At 40.9% G+C, this 22,636-nt stretch overlaps 1 protein-coding gene across 1 annotated transcript; it reads left to right on the top strand.

Annotated features, from left to right (window-relative positions):
- Nucleotides 1–949: 949 nt before the first annotated feature.
- Nucleotides 950–20,673, top strand: LOC310865523 (rho GTPase-activating protein 19-like). Its single transcript, XM_083774670.1, has 12 exons — nucleotides 950–997; nucleotides 1,955–2,057; nucleotides 2,395–2,539; nucleotides 6,475–6,555; nucleotides 8,679–8,888; nucleotides 9,270–9,496; nucleotides 10,387–10,473; nucleotides 11,042–11,107; nucleotides 12,117–12,320; nucleotides 17,044–17,139; nucleotides 17,893–18,009; nucleotides 18,992–20,673. The coding sequence occupies exons 2-11, from the start codon at nucleotides 1,995–1,997 to the stop codon at nucleotides 18,007–18,009; spliced, it is 1,296 nt and encodes a 431-aa protein (XP_083630796.1). The 5' UTR covers nucleotides 950–997; nucleotides 1,955–1,994; the 3' UTR covers nucleotides 18,992–20,673.
- Nucleotides 20,674–22,636: the final 1,963 nt, after the last annotated feature.

A 22,636-nucleotide genomic window follows, 5' to 3' on the forward strand; every position in this document is an offset into this window, starting at 1 on the left:
GTGCATCAAGCCTTTTGCTCACAGAAAAGAGATAGGCTACTGGAGGTCTTCACAGCATGAATGACCTCCTGATTCTCTGCTCACATTCCCTGGACTCTGATTCTGTGCCTGATTGTTTGTCAATGTAATGCATGCTGTTTACTGTGTTTACCCCACGCACAGAGAGGCTTTGTTCAGTCACGGGCCGCAATGTCACTGTCTGTGGTGTGCATGCGTGTGACTAGAATGGACGCTTTGCAGGGTGCAGATCTGGTCCAGAACGGATACGGAAATGGCCTTGTGCGAGCCTATGTGTGTGTGTGCAAATTACCGGATACAAAAGGGCTCTACACCAGAGCAGTTTGATTGTTTTCCCCTCACAACCAAGCCACACACTCTTAACTTCAAGTGCACTAGCAGAGACAATTTAACCAACATTAAGAAATTGTGGGTGGAATTTGAATTGTTCTACTTTCATATGGTTTGTCTGTGTCTTCTGACATGAAATGTGAAGAAACGTTAATTAGATGTGATATGACTGTAGGCCTACTATAGCACTTTGAGAATTTTTGAAAATGTAAAATGCAATATAAATAAAATGTATTACCATTATTATTATTATTATTATTACTTCTCTATGAAGCAGTTTTTCTCTCATTAGCAAATTGTTCAGGGTATAATTCTAAACAAGAAGTTAGGATAAAGTTAAGTTTGATAACAATGCATGGTGCATGTTCACATCATGTATAACAAAATCATTAGGCCTACTTAATTTTTTTTTTTTAATATTATTATTCTCCCCGGCGCTACAATGTCACAATCCAGTAGATGGCAGCAATGAATGCATCAACAACGGATAGTTGCCAACCAACAACCCAAATGAATAAGAATGATATTTGAGCCAATCCCGTCCTAGGGGCGGGACTAATGAGACAAACAGCGGAACATTCAAAAAGAACATGGCGGCGTCTCAAAACAAACTGCAGCATGAATACAACAAAACACTACAATACCAAAGGTACTGGGGATGATTAACGTTAATTGTTTAAGGTTTAGGTGAACTACGTGTCTAAAACCTAAACCCGAGCACATGAGAGAAAAACTAATGTAACGTTTAAACCATAGAGGTTTAAATGTTTAAACCTGCTACCGCAGCTACTTAGTTAGCTGTTAGCTACCGCAGCTAGTTAATTAGGCTATCTGTTGATCTACTACTGCGCCTAGCTATGTCCGAAGAGCTAACAATACAAAATAAACATTAATTTAACAGTTTCACCCCAATAACGGCCCTACTACACATTATGGTCAAGGTTGTACTTTAAGAGAATAAAATAGATTCAAGAGCATCATCAAATGTCCATAACATCTTGGTATATTGTATATACAATATACCAAGATATTTTGATGAATTGAACATGGTGGACCCTCTTGTAAACAAGTGTAATGCTTAATTGGGTCGTCCACTCACAGTTAACAGCCTTTGTATTGAGTTTGTGCTTGAAATATACTGTAATTCTGCAAACTGTTAATAGATATTTCAATCAATCAATACCAGCAGCATCTTTCCCCAGTAGCTGTTATGTATGTCTGTCAATGCTGCTTGAGCTTGACCACAACATTTATAATGCTAAGAATGGTATTTAAACACTAAACAGCATGTTTGTTAAACCACAAGACTATTAACTGATTCTGTAGGGTTCAGTTTAATTTCATTATTATTTCAGTGGTTATTCTCTCCGACACAAAATCTAAGACAAGTAGGGTGTTAATTAATGAAAAAAACAGAATATGGAAATAAGAGGTTTATGCCCGGCAGCAACGATATAGTAATTTGTCTGGATAAGCATGGAGCATCTGCTAAATGCCTTGTCAAGGGAATAAACCAGCTCTCTCACCCTACTTCTGCCCATTGCTCTATTTCCTTCTCTCTCTCTCTCCACCCCTCTTTTCTACACAATGAATCATACATTAACAGCAGCACAGTGTGCGTCGTCAGCCAGTGTGCAGGATCCCCCATGAAGACGGTGATCTTCAATCCAGACTTCTTTGTGGAGCGCTTAAAACATGATTGTCCGCAGGTAGGCCTGTTGCAATTATTAGAGCTAAACTATTTTTGCATAATCGTCAGTCATAATAGTTTCGAGTTCACATAGCGTTGTGAGCAAGTAAAACAAAAAAAGTCCAAGTACATTTGTTTAATAGATATGGCCTGTTTTAGACATACTACATTATTTATTTTATTCGATTTATTTAGTTTCTTTTGTTAACAAAGCCTAAAAGAAAAAAACTAATGTAATTTTGATTTCTACGTTCCAATGTCCAATGCCAAAAAATACAATGAAATTGTTAATGGCAATTATTTGTAATGAGTACAATTTGATGACGGTGTGACTTGACCACCCTGTCTGTCCCCAGGCGTTCACTGACCTGGTGCTCAGTAACATCACCCGTCTCATCGACCTCCCGGGGGATGAGTTTGCTCAGCTCACAGGGGAAGCTGCTCCCAGGCTGCCCTCCCACACTGGCTTCCTGCGCTCCTTCAACTTCCTCAAACGGAAAGGTACAGCTAATTAATAAACTCATGGATTAAAGTTCACCACTACTCGCCACGACTGATTTCAGTCATTTGGATTCTGTATAAGCCAGTATGTTTTCTATGCTCTATGGAAACATTTTGTGCAGCAAAAATGGCCAATCTACAAGCTCTCACAGTGATGCAAATAGCCTGCATCCTTAAGCCCTAACCACACCAAAGGGTCGAGACGGTTTTAGCGTTTGGACCCAAGGAGTTTCATGGTGACCCTTTGGTGTGGTTAGGGCTTTAGACTCACTCAATTGAGAAAGGACGCAATCATGTCACCCGTCCTGGGATGCAATACTGTACTGAGTACTGTACTCTTAACGTCGTTGAAGTGGGAATCATAGAATGCCCCTGGGACCCATCTAAAAGACCACATTGAAAGCCTATTTACATCACTGTCTCAATTCATTGAGAGCTTGTGTTTATAGGCTATAAATATGTTAAGAAGCATCTTCCTTAAAATCTGTCTTGGATATTTCATATTTTCACCTGGTTGTCACTCGGCAGTATGTAGAACAGCAGGAACCATATTACTGAAACTTAAAATGTGTACATATTGTGTTAATTGTTTAGGAAACGGCTCTAGTGTAGAGGGCGGGGGGGGGGGGGGCTGTCGTACAGTTTAACAAATCATCACATTAGTACACAAGTTTGATCATACAAACCTTTCCAGTCATGACAATTTATGTTTGCTTTAATCCATGAAAAATACACCATGTAAAATCTAGAGATGTTTGTCTAATGCAGAGTGTACAAATGCAACCTTACTTTTAATTTGCGCCCGGGTAGCGCAGTCGGTAGAGCACTCGCCTTTGGGCCACAAAGTGTATAAGTAGCTTCGGTAGCTAAGTCGTGTGTTAAGTACTGGGAGCTGATAGGTGGTGTAGGACTGTAGGCGTTGGACTCCACCTGAACAATCCAACTCCCAGCGGTCTGCTGCATTCAGTGCATTGCTAAAGGGATAGACACCCTCAATCTTGGGTGATAGATACCAAATAATAATAACCCAGTCTGACCTATATAGCACCTTATGTCATTTATAGCACCTTTGTCATATTAATGGTACATAATGTGTAAATATTTCCCCCTAACATACATGAGGAAAACTTGAGAGAATATCTGTTTCCATTATAGGACAGATTGAAAATAATTGTTTTACTTGGCGTTTAACCACATAAACCCCAGCATCCATATTCTGAGGGGAACATTCACCAAAAATAGCCGATCTACAAGCTCACTAAACGTGCTTGTGAGCTTGTAGATCTACTATATTTGCTGAAGAGACTTGGGGGTCGATTTAGGACTTCTATTTTACTTACTTCTATATTACTAATCTAATTACAGTATTATGATCTGGGGGCGTGTAGTATGTCATATTGCAATTTTGGGCATGTTAAGAAGCGCTTTTGACACCCCGCGGAGTGCGCAAAACGGCCTTGAATTAGTCATGGGTGTGTTTAAGGCGTGTTTGAGACGTACCCAATCAACATGTCCGTACTATTCTCTTTACCAGTCAGCTGATGTCACATACGGAATGCGCACTTTGGGGATCGTGGTATGACATTTCTTCAGGCTGGCACCATAGAAGACATGACATGCCTTTGTCACATTTGGGTTAATTATTCCTATTGCACTGCATGCTGTCACCTTTATGCCTCAAAAGAACAGACCCATCTTTCAGATCGGAATGGAATTGCGAGTAGATAGCAGCATATTGGCAAATTGGCAATTAATTAATTAATTCGATAACGATAGAACCATGTACCATACAGCGAATGAAAGCAAGATTCCTAAGGAATATGGAGATTTTTACATTTAATAAAACGGTTGAGAAATGAGAGAACCATGAGTGTTTATAGGCTAATATCAACGTTTTTTTTATGAAAGACCAAACGGGCTGTGAACTTGAAGAGCTCAATCACCATCCCGACACGGAAGAAATATAGCCTAGTGCATGCATGTATATGCACTGTTGCACTTGCACACAGTAGCCTACACACGCTCTTTATTTGTTTCTATTGAAAAACACCAGTAAAATAACGTTTATTATATTTTATTTCATTCAAGTCACGACGAAGGAATGAGTTGAATGCGTGCTGCGTAATGCTGTGGCCCCGATGGTATGGTCTTCGCTGAGTTCGCTCGTAGCATTTTATTGAAGGAGACTTGAATCGGGTGTGATACAGCATATGAAAGCACATTTCCCACGGATTATGGAGATGTTTTTATTTATTTTTAAGGTTGAGAAATGAAAGAATTATGGCCGTTTCTAATCTCAACATTTTTTTTTAAAAGACGCAAAACTGCCATGTCTCATAGAAACAAGTAAATAGGTCTATAAAAATAAGCGCATATAACAGGGGTCTGTAACCTATTTTAAATGAAGTGCCATGTTTTTATTTTCTAAATAGTGAGTCTGCCATATCCAGATTAATTTGAATGACACCACATTAAAATAAAAAAACATATTTTGATTGTCCACAAATATAAAGTTCTTCCTTCTTTTTAAATATGTTCTTGCACATTGTTATAATGATCATTATATATCCCCCTGCAGTCAGAGTTCATAGTTTTAATGAATGAATGTGATGCATTGTGAGCTGGTATAGATCTGCTATTTTCAAAAGTAATCTTTTTATTTAATTTTTGGATTAGCTGTCCTTAGTTGGGCAAATGCATTCATCTGGGGATCATTGACATCGGAATGTGCTGTGTGAGGATCACTGGTTTAAACAACATTAGGAGAAAAGCCCAAATAACCACTTTAGAAACAAGAAAAACAACTACACAGAAAGCAACTTTACAGAAAAATAAGCCGCTTATAATAAACAGACATGGCAACACTCTACCAGCTTCCCAGAGCCGCTCAAGTGTCAAATCAAACAGTGCTTTTTGCGTTTATGAGGTGGTCAGACCCACGTCTAATCGTTATGCGCTGAGTGTCTTTAGGTCAAGGGGCTTAATAGCAAATTGCGCAAAGCGAAAATAATTAACATATGGACACTCCCACAATGCTAAAATATTCAGGACCGCGGTAAGCCATAATGTGTGTGCGTTCAACACGGGTCAGTGCGTTCAACACGGGCCGATATGCCTTTCATAATACGAATGTGCGCAGAGCGAGGCCAATTTATGTATTTCCATTGGTAAAACGCACCTTCAAAATCTACCCATTGGAGCCCTATCTTGGACACGCCTCACCCTTTTTTTTTTTTTTTTTTTTTTTTAAGATATTTTTTTGCGGCTTACGCCTTTTATTGATTTTTGAAGGGACAGACAGTAGGCTGACAGGAAACGGGAGAGAGATGGGGGATGACATGCAGTAAAGGCCGTGTCGGGTCCGGGAGTCGAACCCGCGGCACACTGCGACTGGATTACCAGTCCGGTGCCCAGACCGTTACGCTACGGCCTGGGCCTACGCCTCACCCTTTATCCCTACAATTATTTGCCATATTTTACTATCTCCTCCTGACCCTGAAAATGTTTATTTTTTCTTTGTAATAATCAGGTGAGAGATCATTTATCAGTTAATTTCTTTGTCTTTTTCTCTGCTCATTATCCCATCTCACCACTTCTCTCTTGATTGGATACTCCCGACCTGACATTATTTTCTGTTTACTAAAGACCTGGAGAGATGGGCAGACCGCTTGAGCAATGATTGCTATTAGAATATAGATCTCGATTTAACACGTATTTTAACCTCTCACTCCATTTAATGAACAATTTAGTCATGCATGTGAATTTCCCTACAGTCCTTTCTGATGTGCTTGTGCCTAGGCAACACAGCAGCCAGTGTAGATCACGTGTGGGAAATTAAATGTGTCAGACGAGGTGAAAATATTAGGTATTGTGTAATTGCATCGGTCTTGTCTGCTGCCATCTGTAATTACAAGGTGCCATTTGATGCCTTTCAGATAAAGGAGTGGTTTTTGGTGCACCGCTAACTGAAGAAGGAATTGCACAGATATATCAGCTCATTGAATACCTGAGTAAAAGTAAGTACTACTTGTATAATTGCTGGGCCTGTCGCAGTTATTGCATAATCGCTTGGTCGCATTATTTGAGATAATTGTGCATAATTGTTCATCTAACAGCTGCTGGAAGTTAACAGAAATGCCATATTCCCATCAATATTTCCACCTCAATGTGAACGCTCTTTGAACTAACCACATTCAACCTGGAGTCACAGGTTTTGGGCATTTAGAGAAACATTCTAGGGCTGGGGCGGTATGGGACCTATCTTCATATAATAGGTCCTCACTAATAATCATGATAAAATGGCACGTTTTTTTCTACTCTGTCTGTGTCACATAGGAGGCCTAATCTAATTGAATACCCCTGCCATAAAGCATTACACTTGTTTACAAGAGGGTCCACCATTTTCAATTCATCATATAATTTTGTACACTATGCACTTCTATAAAGCCAAAAACAGGAAATCATCATAAAGGAGGTAAAAAGGGGGAAAAACGTATACAGTGAGGGGGGGAAAGGGGTGGGTGGAGTCAAGGGATTTACATCTTAATGACAGTTGGTAGGGCGTTCCACATTTTTGTGGCATAGGAGTGAAATGAATTTAGGTGGACCCTCTTGTAAACAAGTGTCCACTCACAGTTAACAGTCTTTGTATTGAGTTGTGCTTGAAATTTAGTGTAATTCTGCAAACTGTTAATAAATATTTTAATCAATCAATCAATCCTTGTTTGTGCCGAATCTGGGTTGCACATGGTTTTTTGAACTCCCTCTGGTGTTGTTGTGTTGCTGGCATGATTAGACTGACTGAGCGTCACTGTTTATTATGATACACTTTTCATTTCATAAAAAAAAAAAATAATAATTTCATTAAAAAAAAAAAGTTTTTTTTTAACTGCGGTAATGAACCCGATACCGCGGTATGCGTTACATACCGGCGGTATTGCGGTTATTGCACCCAGCCCTAAAACATTCCAAAAGTAATTTTCCAAATAACGACAACTAAGCTACGCGCTACTAAAGTATATGGCCTGTTTTGGCAATAGTAGTACATTATTATTTTGATTATTGATTCCGTCATTGTCAATAATTTCTTTGTATGCGAAGAGAAAAATAATTAATGTCAATTATTTTTATGACAATCGTCAACAGTATTTGTCATGACATGTCATGATCGTTACAGCCCTAATCATGGACTCTTACAATTGTCACTCTGATAATAACGTCACCATGGATGTTCAAAGCTCCGTCATCAGTCTTGGGCCTTGGCATCTTATTGTAATGAATTAGATGGACGAAGAAGGGTAACACGCCAAGGGGGGCAACAAAATGTGCAAAAAGTGCCAAGCCGAGCCTCAAAATAACAATTTTCTTTAATAATAATAATAATAAGGAGCGGCTGTGTGTGCGCGTCCTCACAAACAGTGAAAATAGCCGTGAGGAATAGCAGCACTCTCGTCGGGAGGGGGGCCAGCACAAACATCCTACGAGTAGCGCAACCAAATGGTCAGCTACGGCCCTGGATGACAGAGTGAGAGATGGCCCGAGTGAGCGTGAGCTCATGCTCTATAAACGGAGTGGAATGATGTCACATGCTGAAAGTGGAGTCGGGTAGCCAACATTTGAGTCAATAATTTATCTGAAAGCACTTTTCTCTGGCACTCTCCCTTCTTATGCCTATTTTATACTCTGCCGTATGATGGTGTGCCTCATCGGAAATAGCCCGACTTTGTCGAGCAACAGTGCCTCCCAAACAATGGGTCGGGAACAATTTGTATGGGTCACGACGAGAAAAAAAAAATATATATATATATTTTACGTTTCCTACATTTTGTAAAAAAAAAATCAAAATAGCTTCAGAAATGAAAAAATGAATTGAAAAAAGTTCCATGAAAGGAAAAACTAACAAACATAAGAAATAGTTTAATGGCAGTCGGCCGATGTACAAGCTCACGGCTTTTGGATCAGATATTTTCACTATTAAATAGGGTGTAAGTTGTTAATTCAGTGTATTGTTGTAAGTTTGGGTCCCGGGGAGGCATAACATTTCTCTTTTGGGTCTTGAGAATTGTTTTTGAAACAGCTGTATCGCCACTACTCTGTCCTTGACCTTTTAAAAATGTTTAAATCCCTTCCTCCACGTCAGACCGCCATGTGGAGGGCTTGTTCCGTGTGCCCGGCCACAGCTTGAGGCAGGCGGCCCTGAGGGAGATGCTGAACACCGGGGAGGAGATCGATCTGGAGTCGGGCGACTTCCACCCCAACGACGCAGCCACGATTCTCAAAGCTTACCTGGGAGAAATGCCCGAGCCCCTTCTCACGCACAGACATTATCAGGCCCACCTGAAGATTGGGGGTATTTATTTTGCACATGCATACACTCACTGACATTACTTTACTTAGTCTTCCCACTGCATAGCCCAGGGTTTCCCAATTAATTATTATTATTATTATTATTTTAATAATTAGCGGGCCGCTAATTGGGGAACCCTGTCATAGCCTATATAGTAGCCATGCTGCAACCTTGTAGATTTGCTATTTTTGAAAAAAATCAGTAACATTTGTGAAAATCTTTGAATATATGGTAATCCTTTTTAAAAGTGAGGGATCCCTGGCACAAATATATATTGAGATGGGGGTCATTTGAGAACCACTGATACAGCCAAATGAGGGTTTTTTTTGTTAGGATTTAGAAGTGGCTAAAAGCCTAACTTTGAGCCCTTGCTGTGTCGTTCAGAGCTGACTCGGTTCGATGACGAGGGCAACAAGACGGACGTCCCCGATAAGGAGCGTCGGATCGAAGCGCTCCAGCTGCTCTTCATGCTCCTGCCGGCAGCCAACCGCAGCCTCCTGAAGCTCCTCCTGGACCTGCTGTACCACACCGCCCGCAACCAGCACGTCAACAAGATGTCAGCCATCAACCTGGCAACCATGTTCGCACCGCACATCATCTGGCCCAAAAATGTACGTTCCGAGGAGTCAAGGACCATTGGTTAACTATAGACTACTGTTTCCCATTCTCTCCAGCTCTTTAGTAAACACTTTTGCTCTTTAGTGTATGAGGTACTCTCTCCTGATTGGAAAAAATGGGTATCCCGATATACTGAACAGTGAACATTTGTTTTCTGTTTACTATAGAGCTTGTCGAAAGACGGGGAGACTGTTACTGAACACGCATTCAAGCAATGATCCCTATTGGAATATAGAGCTATTTAACGTGTATTTAACACATTGAGTACGCCGACTGCCTTCAAAATATAGGCTATAGAATACCGGAGGTGTCTGATCGCTTTTACTTTGAAAGCCATGAACCGGAAACACTTTCCTAAAAAAGTTGACTTTACAAAGTGACCTCAACATCCCCGATCATCTTAATATATTGTTTTACGCTCCAAAAAGCGTTCATATTTTGCGGGAGAGACGGATGAGGAGCAGAAAATAAGCGCCAGCATATCGCTCTATTCATCACCACGGAGAGCGCCCTGGATTAGGAGCTACGAGTCATTCTTTCCGTCTCGCTAACGTGGGAGTCAATAATAAGCTAATAGTTGCACTGAGCGTTAGCATACGGCAAGCGAAAAGCGAAATGCCAAAAAAATAAATAGGAAAAATTCTGAATATTAATATCTCGCCCCGCATCGCTGGGATGTCGCTAGGACGTCCTCAGACGTCCTTAGAACTCTACGTTCGGTATCCTATGACGTTCTCAGGCGTCCTACGTGCTGTAAGTGTTAATGGAGAACAATGTATGTCATCATAATGAACGTTCCTTTCTAGGCACACACGGGCACGTGCAAACAATGGCATTAATGCAACGATGTACATTGGTGGTCATGCTTCTGCTTGCATTCCAGGTGACCGCCAGCAGCCTTCATGGAAACGTCCAGAGACTGAATAACGGCGTGGCCTTCCTCATCAAACACTCCCAGAAACTGTTCAGGGTGAGTGCTCTGTTGCAGTGGTTCTCAACCTTTATACACCAAGTACCACCTCAGAAAATATCTGGCTCTCCAAGTACCAGAGTACCACCATAATAACTGATGTTAACCCATTTTTGGCGGGAACCCCTTTTGTTGTTAGCATTATGTTATGCTTTAGCTATTGAAAAATAGCATATCTACAAGCTCATAGCGTGCCACCGAGTGGTGCGCTATTTTTCGACTGACATAGAAACATGATCTCAGGTCAAAATGGGTTAAAATACAGAAGCGTAGACCTGCCTCATCCTATTCAGCTATGCACAGTTAACACAGGAGGGAAATAAATAATTTATTCTTTGATTTATATTTTCTTTAATGAGTGTTGTTCTTTTTTTTTTAAATATATTCCATGTTAGAGAGAGCCTTTATTGATGGCTACTTTTCATACAAAGATGAATGGTTTAAATGACAAAATTTGCATCTGAAAGAACGATGGAAGAAAACATGCACATCTGTTATGATGCTGTCGGTTGTAGACTGTTTGGCATTTAAAAGTGAACCTTGATTGGATTGTTCTGTTCTTTCAAAGGCACCCGTCTATATTAAAGAATACTCCCAGTTAATCTTCACCGGGTCCAGAAACCTTCAGTCACAGGTCAGTCTCTGTGTGTGTGTGTGTGTGTGTGCTGTATCTCTCATTTTATGCTGTAACAGCCATTATTAATGGCATATTCTTATTTCCAACAATATGCGACGATCGCTCTACCATACAGATTTATAAAAAAAATACAAAAAAGAGCTTTAAGTCGTTGGTGGGCTTTTTTTTTAAATAAATATTTAACCAATGAAAACAAAAGGTTTAACAAGAGCTTGTGACTAAATAACCACATTGGATCTAGCATGGCACTCATTTCGTTTCACTGAATCGCCAGAACATATACATTCACACCGACTTTTGTCATCAGGGGCATCAATATAGCTGGGGGTTGGAGCCGGGGAAACGTTCAGAGTTCTCCCAACCGGAATAAACAGTGGAGTGTTGGGTTTTCTAACGCAGATGCTTTAAATACTACTAATTTAAAAGTAGGCGTCAAGGCACAGATCCTTGTTGCCACTCGACAAGGAACGCTACTTTAGAAAATGAAACAAGCTAGAGGCCTATTGGAATGTTTTCCTTGACTGCATGGACATGATACAACACAACAGTGACAACACAATGGCCTGATATATTCGCATGGTAAGAGACACTTTTCTATAGATATGATCACTGAAACGTATCATAATATACATTTAAAAAAGCCATTCATCAATGATGTTTATAGAACATGTTTTAGTGAATTCCAAGTAGGCTACTGACACCATTCGTTTCGACCGCACTTTTCGATGGCTCCCTGCCAAGTTCCAACTGTCTCTAAACTACTTAGAATTCACTACAATGTGTTCTATAAACATTATTGATGACTTAATGGCTGTTGGTTTTTGATATTACGTTAAGTTTAATTGATCATAGTGTCTCTACCAGGCGAGTAAACACTGCGCCGCGGTAACACAAATGTTTTGTAACATGGAAGGAGAGGGAGACCAAAAATCTACATCTACGGATTGTATTTCTTTCTCTCCATTATTTCGTGTCACATATTCCTCATGGTCTCTCGCCCTCCTAGGACGACCTGGCGCTGTGTGCTGGGCCCGGAGGAAGCAGGACGCAGTCTGAGGATGTGGTGCCAGACGGCGGCCCCGCCCCCGTGGGGACAGGAGGAGGTGGCGGCGCTGTGGGTCAGAACCACACAGCAGACGCCCTCAGGGAGCTGTACCAGCAGGTCAGCAGCATGCCCGAGTCTGCCAAGAAGAAGAAACTCATCAGACAGGTGGGTCACATTCACAGCTCCTTCCTTAACCGACACATTTGGGTCCACACATTTTCATGGATCACAAGTAATTACCCCATTTTTTTTCTCCCTCCTTCGTCTCCAAATGAAAACAGTCCACCTGTGCTTGTGCTAGTCTTTAATATTGTTTCATAAGTTTGGCTGTTATGGCTTTTTGCCTCTCTAAAGACAAGTGTATATTGTTTCAGATTTGCGACGTAATAGGTTGACTATTATTTTCCGTCGCGCCAGAACGGGACTCGTCGCAGCTATATCTACCCGTTGTGGCGTGAGCTGGACTCGTCGCGGCAGAACGTGACTCGTCGCGACTATATCTACCCGTTTGCGACGTGCGCCTCGCCGGTCCGGTCTCCAGGCGAGCCTGCGTCCTTCATATATATTTTTTTCTGCTCTCGTTGGACTTAACTTTAAAAGTCCAATGGAACACCTCTTTGTAACGGGCCGCTGTAGCATAGTGGTCTAATCCCTCGCCTCTCTATTCTTTTTTTTGCTGAGGACGCTGGTTCAATTCCCGCTCGCGGCAGACCAAAATTATTATATTTTAGACAGACACACAGACAGACAGACAGACAGACTGCCTGTCTGCCTGCCTGCCTGTCTGCCTGCCTAATGTATTGTAAATAATGTATTCATTCCATACGGCTATTTTTTTTTAATATAAAAACTTTTGTCTTTCGCGCGATTCGAACCAGCGTCGTCAGCACCAAAACATTGAGAGGCGAGTGATTAAACCGCTAGACTACAACGGCCATACGTTACAAAGAAGTGTTTCATTGGACTTATAAAGACAATAGCACCCAGCTGCAGTCTCGCAAGGGGAGGGACCGGAAGTGCTTTTATTTCCGGCTTCCACGTGCACAAGCGCACATACACGCACGCGAAATATAATGCGCGTGCACGACACGCACTTGCTGGTGCGCGCTTAAATGCCGGGTGTATATAGTACCATCTGTGCTTAAACATAATTACGTGGTCGGTTTGGAAAAGTTTGAAGTAGTTTGTTGTAGGTAATATTTTAATTGAAAGCTTATTAGTTGGTGGTATAAGTGTGCATATTTGAAGAAATGCAAATCTAACAATAATAAAATGATATGCAATAATAGGCTAGGCCTATATGGTCGATTATAACATAATGATATCAAGGCATTTAAGTAATGTAATAAGTTGCTATAACCCCGTACCCCTGTCCCACACACACCATGTCCAGACCATAGACCACAGACACACGACCATATGCATTTAATTTACTATGAAAACCTGCATTTCCCGTCAGTCAGTCAGTAAGTGTGTCATGTCACGCCTCGTGTCATGCCTCCATATATGGTCACGCCTCATGACACATCACACCACCATATATGGCCGTTTCCATATGATATAAGATCCCGACACTGACCTCATCAAACCCTGGATAGCCATACATTGAAAAGACTGGATCATCACCTAGATCTCCATATATGGAGCTGAGGCGGCCAGCAACTCTACATCTGACCTCATAATGTAATAATCAGCTCATAATGTAATTAAAAGACGAGCACATAACTTAACACATTGATTGCTAACGCTTGAAATTCTACTCAGGATTGCTTGTGCTACACGATTAACATTGGACTTTTTAACTTTTTAGGGGCCCACAGCGAGGGGCCTCTTATAGCACATCGCACATCGCATAAATCAAAAGAACGCCAAACTAGTCCACTTCAATTTAAAAAAAAATATATGATTCTACCATCTTCCATTCTGGAGATATTGACCTTTTTCTAAAACCTGCTTTTCGCTGCACGCTGCTCTTTTGAAAAAACAGCAGAGATATGGAAGGTTGAAGTTGACAGACATTGACAGACAGATATAAAAATGAACACAAATAATATCATATACATACTACACACTGAATGAAAGCCCTGAATGTCTACTTTTAGGAGGAAAACAAATACACATGGTCCCATGTATAGTTTGTCAGTAATTGGCTGTTGAATGCAGCTTGCGCCCACAAAATCACACCCCTGTGAAGTGAGCAGTGCAATGTTGTGCAACATTGCACTGCTCACTTCACAGGGGTGTGATTTTTATTATTATTACAGTATTAGTTTTTTTCTTATGAAAGCAGAGAGTCTTCTGTTTCATACGGTATATATTATGTACATGTCGCTATAGGCCTTATTTTGTGAATAATAGTTCTTCAGGTCCTTCATTCTCTGAAATCCTCTCTGAAAAATAGTATTTTAGACAAGGCATATAGCGACATGTACATACTATAGACATATCTGAAATTGTCTCAGTAACAGGGGGGGCAACACATGTCTTGATCAGTGTACCAGGCAGTCTACCTTCCGATCGTTTCAGAACGATAGTGTATTGTGTAACGGTGAGACACGTTAGTCGTTGTTGACAGACATGTCTGGACATGTTCTGGGGCAAAGAACCTCAGGAGAGATAAGCGGTGGAAAGGAGGAGAGAGAGAGAGACTCTAATCAATGTGTATTCGTTATACTGTACATTACAAACGGGTCGATTACGTCGCAGACGCCTTCATTGCGGTCTTATCACTGCAATTATAATGAATAAAAAGTCGGTTACAACCACACTACGGAGTACGGATAGTGTTGCCTGGCGAAGGCTCTATGGCTAATGGTGATCCACGGTGTCGAGTCGAGAATCGCTATACGGGCTTATTTGCCCAAACATGGGTGGTCAAGACATATAAAGCGGCCAGTTGATCATCTCTCTCATAATACGTCATTCGTTTCGCGTATCATTATGACATGGCGACCGTTGCAGATTATTCTTATATACGGGCAGAGGGCTCTCTTTTTTCGAGAATGAGAGGACGAGGTGGAAAGCGATCGCAACGCGGGCCTGGGGGGGGTTCCACGGCGGTGATCTCTCCTAGTAACGTCGGGCAGAGGGCTATTTTTCCGAGTGAATGAGAGGACGAAGCGGCGGTTGCAGTTGGAGGCGTTATATCCTTTTTCCGAGAATGAGAGAGATGCAAAGCGATCACAACGCGGGCCTGGGGGGGGTTCCACGGCGGTGATCTCTCCTAGTAACGTCGGGCAGAGGGCTATTTCTTTCCGAGAATGAGAGGACGAAGCAGCGGTGAAAGGCAGTTCGAGGCACAGCCACAGTGGGTAAGTGAGTGGGGGGGGGACTGAAACTGAAATGCGACGATCCGAAACGAAGAGGGGGGGGCCTACATTGCTGCCTCGGGAAAAACCATGTAGAAACAGGAGGGGAGGGGAATCAAGTGTATTCACACACACACTAGCATGGGTACCTCCATTTTAGATCCCCTTGACATCTGCGTTGGTCTATGCCGTGCATGCCGGCGAGGCCGCCTCCAGTACGTCGTAATGGATACGGCATGCCGCATAGACCAGACCTCTTTTCAGGAGGGGGGGGCTTTTAACTCCCGGATCACATAACGGACCTTCCTAGAGACATCGGTGTTACTTTCTATGTTGTCCGGGCGCGTATAAATATGAAGCACATTAATCATAAAAAAAACCAATAAAACGCTTTAGAGCGTTATGCGCAGACGGCGTTCGATATTAATAAAGCGCTTTAGAGCGTTTTGCGCAATCGATGTGTTAATAGATTTTTCTATAATGTAATAATGTGTTACATTAAGAACCTCCACATAGGCGACTCATACTGTAATAAAACTTCATAATGCAATAATGTCTTTATAATGTATGAGCTGATTATTACATATTGCATTATATTTCGCGTGCGTGTATGTGCGCTTGTGCACGTGGAAGCCGGAAATAAAAGCACTTCCGGTCCCTCCCCTTGCGAGACTGCAGCTGGGTGCTATTGTCTTTATAAGTCCAATGAAACACTTCTTTGTAACGTATGGCCGCTGTAGTCTAGCGGTTTAATCACTCGCCTCTCAATGTTTTGGTGCTGACGACGCTGGTTCGAATCGCGCGAAAGACAAAAGTTTTTATATTAAAAAAAAATAGCCGTATGGAATGAATACATTATTTACAATACATTAGGCAGGCAGACAGGCAGGCAGACAGGCAGTCTGTCTGTCTGTCTGTGTGTCTGTCTAAAATATAATAATTTTGGTCTGCCGCGAGCGGGAATTGAACCAGCGTCCTCAGCAAAAAAGAATAGAGAGGCGAGGGATTAGACCACTATGCTACAGCGGCCCGTTACAAAGAGGTGTTCCATTGGACTTTTAAAGTTAAGTCCAACGAGAGCAGAAAAAAAAATATATGAAGGACGCAGGCTCGCCTGGAGACCGGACCGGCGAGGCGCACGTCGCAAACGGGTAGATATAGTCGCGACGAGTCACGTTCTGCCGCGACGAGTCCAGCTCACGCCACAACGGGTAGATATAGCTGCGACGAGTCCCGTTCTGGCGCGACGGAAAATAATAGTCAACCTATTACGTCGCAAACGGGTAGATATAGCCGCGACGAGTCCGTTCTGCCGGGACGAATTGATATTTACGCCAGGACGTACTCGAATATACGTTGCGACGGAAAAATATACGTCGCGACGTACGTCGTCCGTCGTGAAGGGATTTCGCTCCACCTGTATTAGTTTCTACCTTGTTTTTATTATGTTTTCATTTGATCATAAATTGGTGACAGACTGCAGTCTGTCACACCAAGATGCCACTCACTGCACATAAGAGGGACAATCGAACCTTCTTGAATGTGTGTTTGAAGGTTGCGTCCATCTCTGTGTTTTGCAGTTTGAAAAGCAGGGCTTCGGCACACCTGTACCTGACCCTGAGTCGCCCTTCAGCAGGAACCATCGGCGCACTCGCTCCTTTGGCGGAATTATGAAGGTGCGCTGACTCGACTCATTATAACAAAACCCACTGTTTTGTTTCACTCCATCTTGTTTTGGATGCGTGACTGCAATGGGGCCAGTTAGTTAAAACAGTGGCTTTAAGACTGGGATCTGATTCTATATACCTATGTTTCAATAATATAACCACTACGAGACGATTTCTCATGCACAATTATAATGTTTAGAGTAGACAATTTAAAGGTATATTCAGTGATTTCACTTAATTCAAATATCACTTATTTTTTTGTTTTGTTGTGATAATCCTCCCTACTATAGAGTGTGCTGGCCATATAAGGAGTTCCTCCCTGTCCCCAGTTAACCCCTGGGGGTCAAAAAACCTTAGGTTTCGTTTTTGACTCTCTATCCTGATTGGACGAAAGGCTGGGTCCCACAGCCAAAAACGAAACCTAAGGTTTTTTGAGTGAAATCACTGAATATACCTTTAATATAGTTTGAACCCAACTATTATCTTGTTCATATCAGGCTCTCCCAAGACAGAATCTTTTGAAATAGGGGTCCTCAGGCCAATGAAAGTTAAACCGGAGGTCGGTGACATGAAAAGTTTGCAAACCCCCTGAGTTAACCACGTGAGGCCTATAGACTGTCCTATGACGAACATAGCTGATATCCAAGCTCACATGTCACGATGCAACGTGAGCTAGTAGATCTGCTATTTCCACTATTTGTTTATTAACTTCTTTGGCGTGTGTGTGTGTGTGTGTGTGTGTGTGTGTGTGTGTGTGTGTAGAGGAGAGTGTTGGGAAGCCAGACATCGGTGGACAAAAGACATGTCAGAGAGGTGTTTCCTGTACCCTATGGTTCACCAGAGGGCCAGGGGAAAGAGAATGTCAGCTTTGACAGCTGAGTGAGTATGACTCTAAAAAATTCTAAAAATGTCTTCTACATCCTGACAGTTTTCTGAAAAAGCTATGTTTCTATGTCAGTGGTTCTTCGATTTTTCAAAAATAGCAGATCTACAAGCTATTTTTCAATAGCTAAAGCATAGCATAATGCTAACACCAAAAGGGGTTCCGGTCCAAAATGGGTAAAACAGTCGCTATAGAGCCCTAAAGGCACTTGACGATTAGCACAATCGACAGCAGTTGGATTCAAGTCGTTGAATATTTGTCATTCATTTATGGTAAAAGCAACAACATATTGGTGGGACGTATTCCACAGGATTGTGCTGTACAACAACAATACAATACTTTTATAACAAGATAATGCTAATAGTGGAAATATTAAAAAGTAGGGAAAAATGTAGATCAAATGTATTGATTAATAAGCAAACATACAGTATACAAACAACAATGACCAACATATTCAGTTAGCCTACAGTATACCACGCAGGTTAATTTTCAGCTGTTATAAACTTTCAAACACAAACATTTAGTCTAGTATATTAGTAGTTTAAGGACTAGTATTAACATTTTGTCTTTTTATGTCCAATATGTTTTTGTGTTTAAGTTAATAAAACACTATAACTAAATGCATTTGAAATTAAATACAATTTTTACTTTTAAGATTCCAATAAAAAAATAGTAAAGCATTCCAATTCAAATATAGTGGCCCTCAGCCCACCCCTGGCCTATACAGTATAGTCTTTGTTCAAACTAACACAGGACTTAAAAGTTTGGAGCTGGTGAGGACGTTTGTCCTATGCACTGCGAATGTAAGAAATTGGGACAAATGGGTTGCATAATTGATATCTATGTCAAAAAAGTCAATTCATGGCCGATATATCGGCCAAACGATGTCAAAGTAAAAGGTTGTGTTCTCAATAAGACTGGTGTTTTTAATGAGCTCAAACAACTCTTTAATTTCTTCTTTCTTTCCATTTTCCATAGGATTCTTATCTTAAAAAGATGTCACTTTCAACATCGAAGGACTGCTTTCTTTTCTTTCTTGCATTTAGAGTAATGGTTTTGGAATGTGATATACTATTAGTTCAGCAAGAATACACGTGCAGCTGGTCTTTTCGAGACCACAAACTGTGATTAGTTTTAAGCAGAGTATGTTCTGTGTTCACTGTTTTTTTATTTTATTTTTAATTTTTTCACTGAGTTTGTATAAAAACTGAGTGTGTAAATATGTGTTTTCCACTGGGTAAACTGGTGCTAGATTTAGAGATTCCTAGAGAAGTCAGGGATTTCTAAAACTAGACATACTAATTATTACTAATTCCCTACTGAAATTACTATTATACGGGAGATTTGGCACAAGTTCATAGAGGATGTTTTATATTTGAGCAGAAATAATATCCATGTCCACTTAACTGTGAAGCCTGATTTATACATATCAATTAAGCATAACTTATCCCCCAGATCTCCATGTGGGACACCGGCTGACAGTTAAAACGGGTGCTATGACAACGTATATCATTAGGTTCCCAAATTGCATCATTCCCAAGTAGGCCGGTGGCCGACTGCGATGGGCTGGAACACTTGCTTTATAAGCATGAATTATCTCATGAGCTCAGAGTTCTCTAGTACTCTAATGCATGCAATGTATTGGTAGAAAAGTTAATTTAATGTGCTGGTATAATATAAAGACTATGCAGTCATGTGGATAATAATTTAAGCCTGTTTTAATGCTTTTATAGTGGCGAACATAGTTTACAACCATAGACATTTCCTGTGAGACATACTGATGATAAGACTGATGGACTGTTGCCATAGAATTGGCGGTGAATTCAGTCATTTCAAGTGCCTTAAATGCCTCATTACTATATAATATGAATGCTGCATCTGCATTTCGCTTATTTTATGTAGGTTTGACTTTGCTTTTATATAGTGTATCTGTATATACATACATCGCATACCTAAAGCCCAATGTATAGTTAGTCGTGTGGCTGTGTCTTGCGCTGAAAGTAGACCATGTACAAGCTCACAACGCACTGTGATCGACAACACGGATGTGACTTATGTCTGTTTTTAGAGCGCGGCACCATCATATGGCATCAGCTATTGGTTTATTTAAAATTACAGACTGAAGAGTTGAAGACTGAAGAGAACAAAGTACTGGTACTCTTTGGAAGTGGTGAACATTTCGGCTTAGTTTTATTTTTTTACACTTCATCCAAAGCCTTAAGCTGTCCAATGATGTGACTGTTAAACTACTGTTTTTTATATATACTTGTTGCTATGTATTTTATTTTGATGGACAGTTTTTTTTATTGCTTGTCATATTGGCTCTTATATGACTTTATTTTGTTCTTTTATTTAATGTCTCCAAATGTTCAGCTATGCAATATTGACCGCAAAACGTTCACTTAATTATGCTATATATTGGCTTGTTCTTTTTTTTCCTCCATGTCAACTGTGACAGAAGCTTAGTCTGCTGTTGGTATTTCATGCTGGTCTTTTATTGCAGGGAAATAATACCACCACTCATTTATGACATTTCTGATACGTCAGAATATGGGCTTATCGGTCAATTCAGGTGTGTGCCAATGTTACATTTCTGTTCTGTTACATTTGATAAATAATATGCTTAAGGCCACATGTAGGTTGTTAATGTAATGTGAAATCCCTGCAATATACCTTAATTAAAAGACTGATGCTGGCTTTATGTTTGTATCTGAATAAGAGTATGCATGCAATAGCATAAAAAACTAATCTGACCTGGAAAGATGAATGATTTTGCAGGAACATGCCTGTACAGTACACATGTATTCTGTGGTTGCCAATGCTGTGGTCTGGCCTTTTGCAGCAGGTGTTCGCCACCACAAGGTGGGGCTGTCGAGAAGCAAATGGCCAGTGGTAAGTCAAGTCCCCATTGTCCTGCTTGAATCGATTGACGATTTTACGGCTCAATATATCAGGCCATGACATCCACAGGCCTGCTTTTTTGTTTCACTAGTTTGTGTTCCAGTTCACGTTAAAAAAACACATCGGATTAGAAACAATGCAGCAAGTAACCCAAGGTAAGCAACACGGCTGCACGCCTGCACCAAACAAATTCATAATGAGTATTCAATCAATGTTCACGTCAATCACGTGTGTTCAGAGCCAAGGATATGCCAAATGTGCATACAGGTATGCTGGGCAGTAGCCTATAATATTACACCTAAAATCTAACCGTAACGCACCCATTAGGCATTTGATTAGCTGCAGCTGTGTTGGTGTGTTTTACCCTTCTGTCGTTTTTAACCTGAAAACAAACTACAAAACCAGCCTATGGTTTCATGGCCCTGCATCCAGCCATCTAGTGACCGGGCCAATATCCTCTTGGTGTCCCAAGGTAAGAATCTGTTAAAAAAGAAAACAAAGAAACTAATTACCTCGTTTTTTTCCCAGTATTAACTTTTGTTACAAACACAAATGAGGTGCTGCATATAGTGTTACACACAAGTTCAATTATATTAAGTCAACTGAATTAGCATTTTCAATATGTCAACAGTTATAATTTAGAATGGGACATTTTTCCATGTGATGTATATACTCTTGTTGCTATTGCTAATTAGCGCCTAGCAGTAGTCTGATACCGAGACCGTTCTGAAAACTATGAATATTTTGTAATGTAGCCTAAGTACTAAGCAGTCTACTATAAACATTACTAGGGGCGACAAGAAGTGGATGTAAACAGACTAATGCCCCGATGTTAATGACGTAGGCCTATACTGTCACATTCAACCTTGCAAAGTAAAAGTACCTACTTAAACCTGACACACTTTGTCGGTAGGATGGTGTGGTGTGGCGGGATTAGCACCTTCAACTCTGAGTCTCTGAACCCATTGGCAAAACAAAGGAAAAACAACGTCCTCTTTTTTTATGACTAGGTCCTCACTAATGCTCACTTAGAAACTATAACCTTTTTTTCCTGGAAGTAATGGCATGCACAAATTGAAACCACTATTCTTGCATTAAAATAAAATAAAAAAAGTAAAATCTTCTTTGAAATGATCAAACCTGTACGACAATGTCTCTGAACTCTGGTATGCAGCTGGATAAATGCAACGCTCGCCCCAAAACACACTCGCCCCCATGTGTTCCATGGGCCGCTTGTTCTTGTATTCGTTTTACTGAGGTTAGGATTATAGGTATAGTTTCACTGAGGTTACGATTATGAATAAGGGCCTGTTAGGTTCAGGCTATAGGGCAGCATTCCACGGATGGTAACTTTCGTCATGTTGTAGTCAATGATTTGTAGTCATCTGGCAGGAAACCACAAGGCAGAATCAGTACTATGAATGGCGGAATTCTTATTCCGCCTTGAGGTTTCCTGCCTGATGACTACAAAACAAGACTACAACATGGCGTAAATTACCACCCGATCCAGACCGGTTCACATGGCGATTTTGGAACACAGACCAAAAGGCTTTCCTCCGAGGTGGAAAAGTAAATGAATCCACAAAACTATAGCGTATTGTATTGTTGACATTTCTACCATACTGCAGCTATTGTTCAACTTTGACCACGTCTGTACCATTGAACTATGGTTTTGTGTGCTGCTGTTGGCGTAGTGATACTTACAAACATTTCCGTTAAAGG

The sequence above is a fragment of the Protomyctophum parallelum genome (genome assembly GCF_964188405.1).
Source record: "Protomyctophum parallelum genome assembly, chromosome: 10".
In the NCBI taxonomy this organism is placed as follows: Eukaryota; Metazoa; Chordata; class Actinopteri; order Myctophiformes; family Myctophidae; genus Protomyctophum; species Protomyctophum parallelum.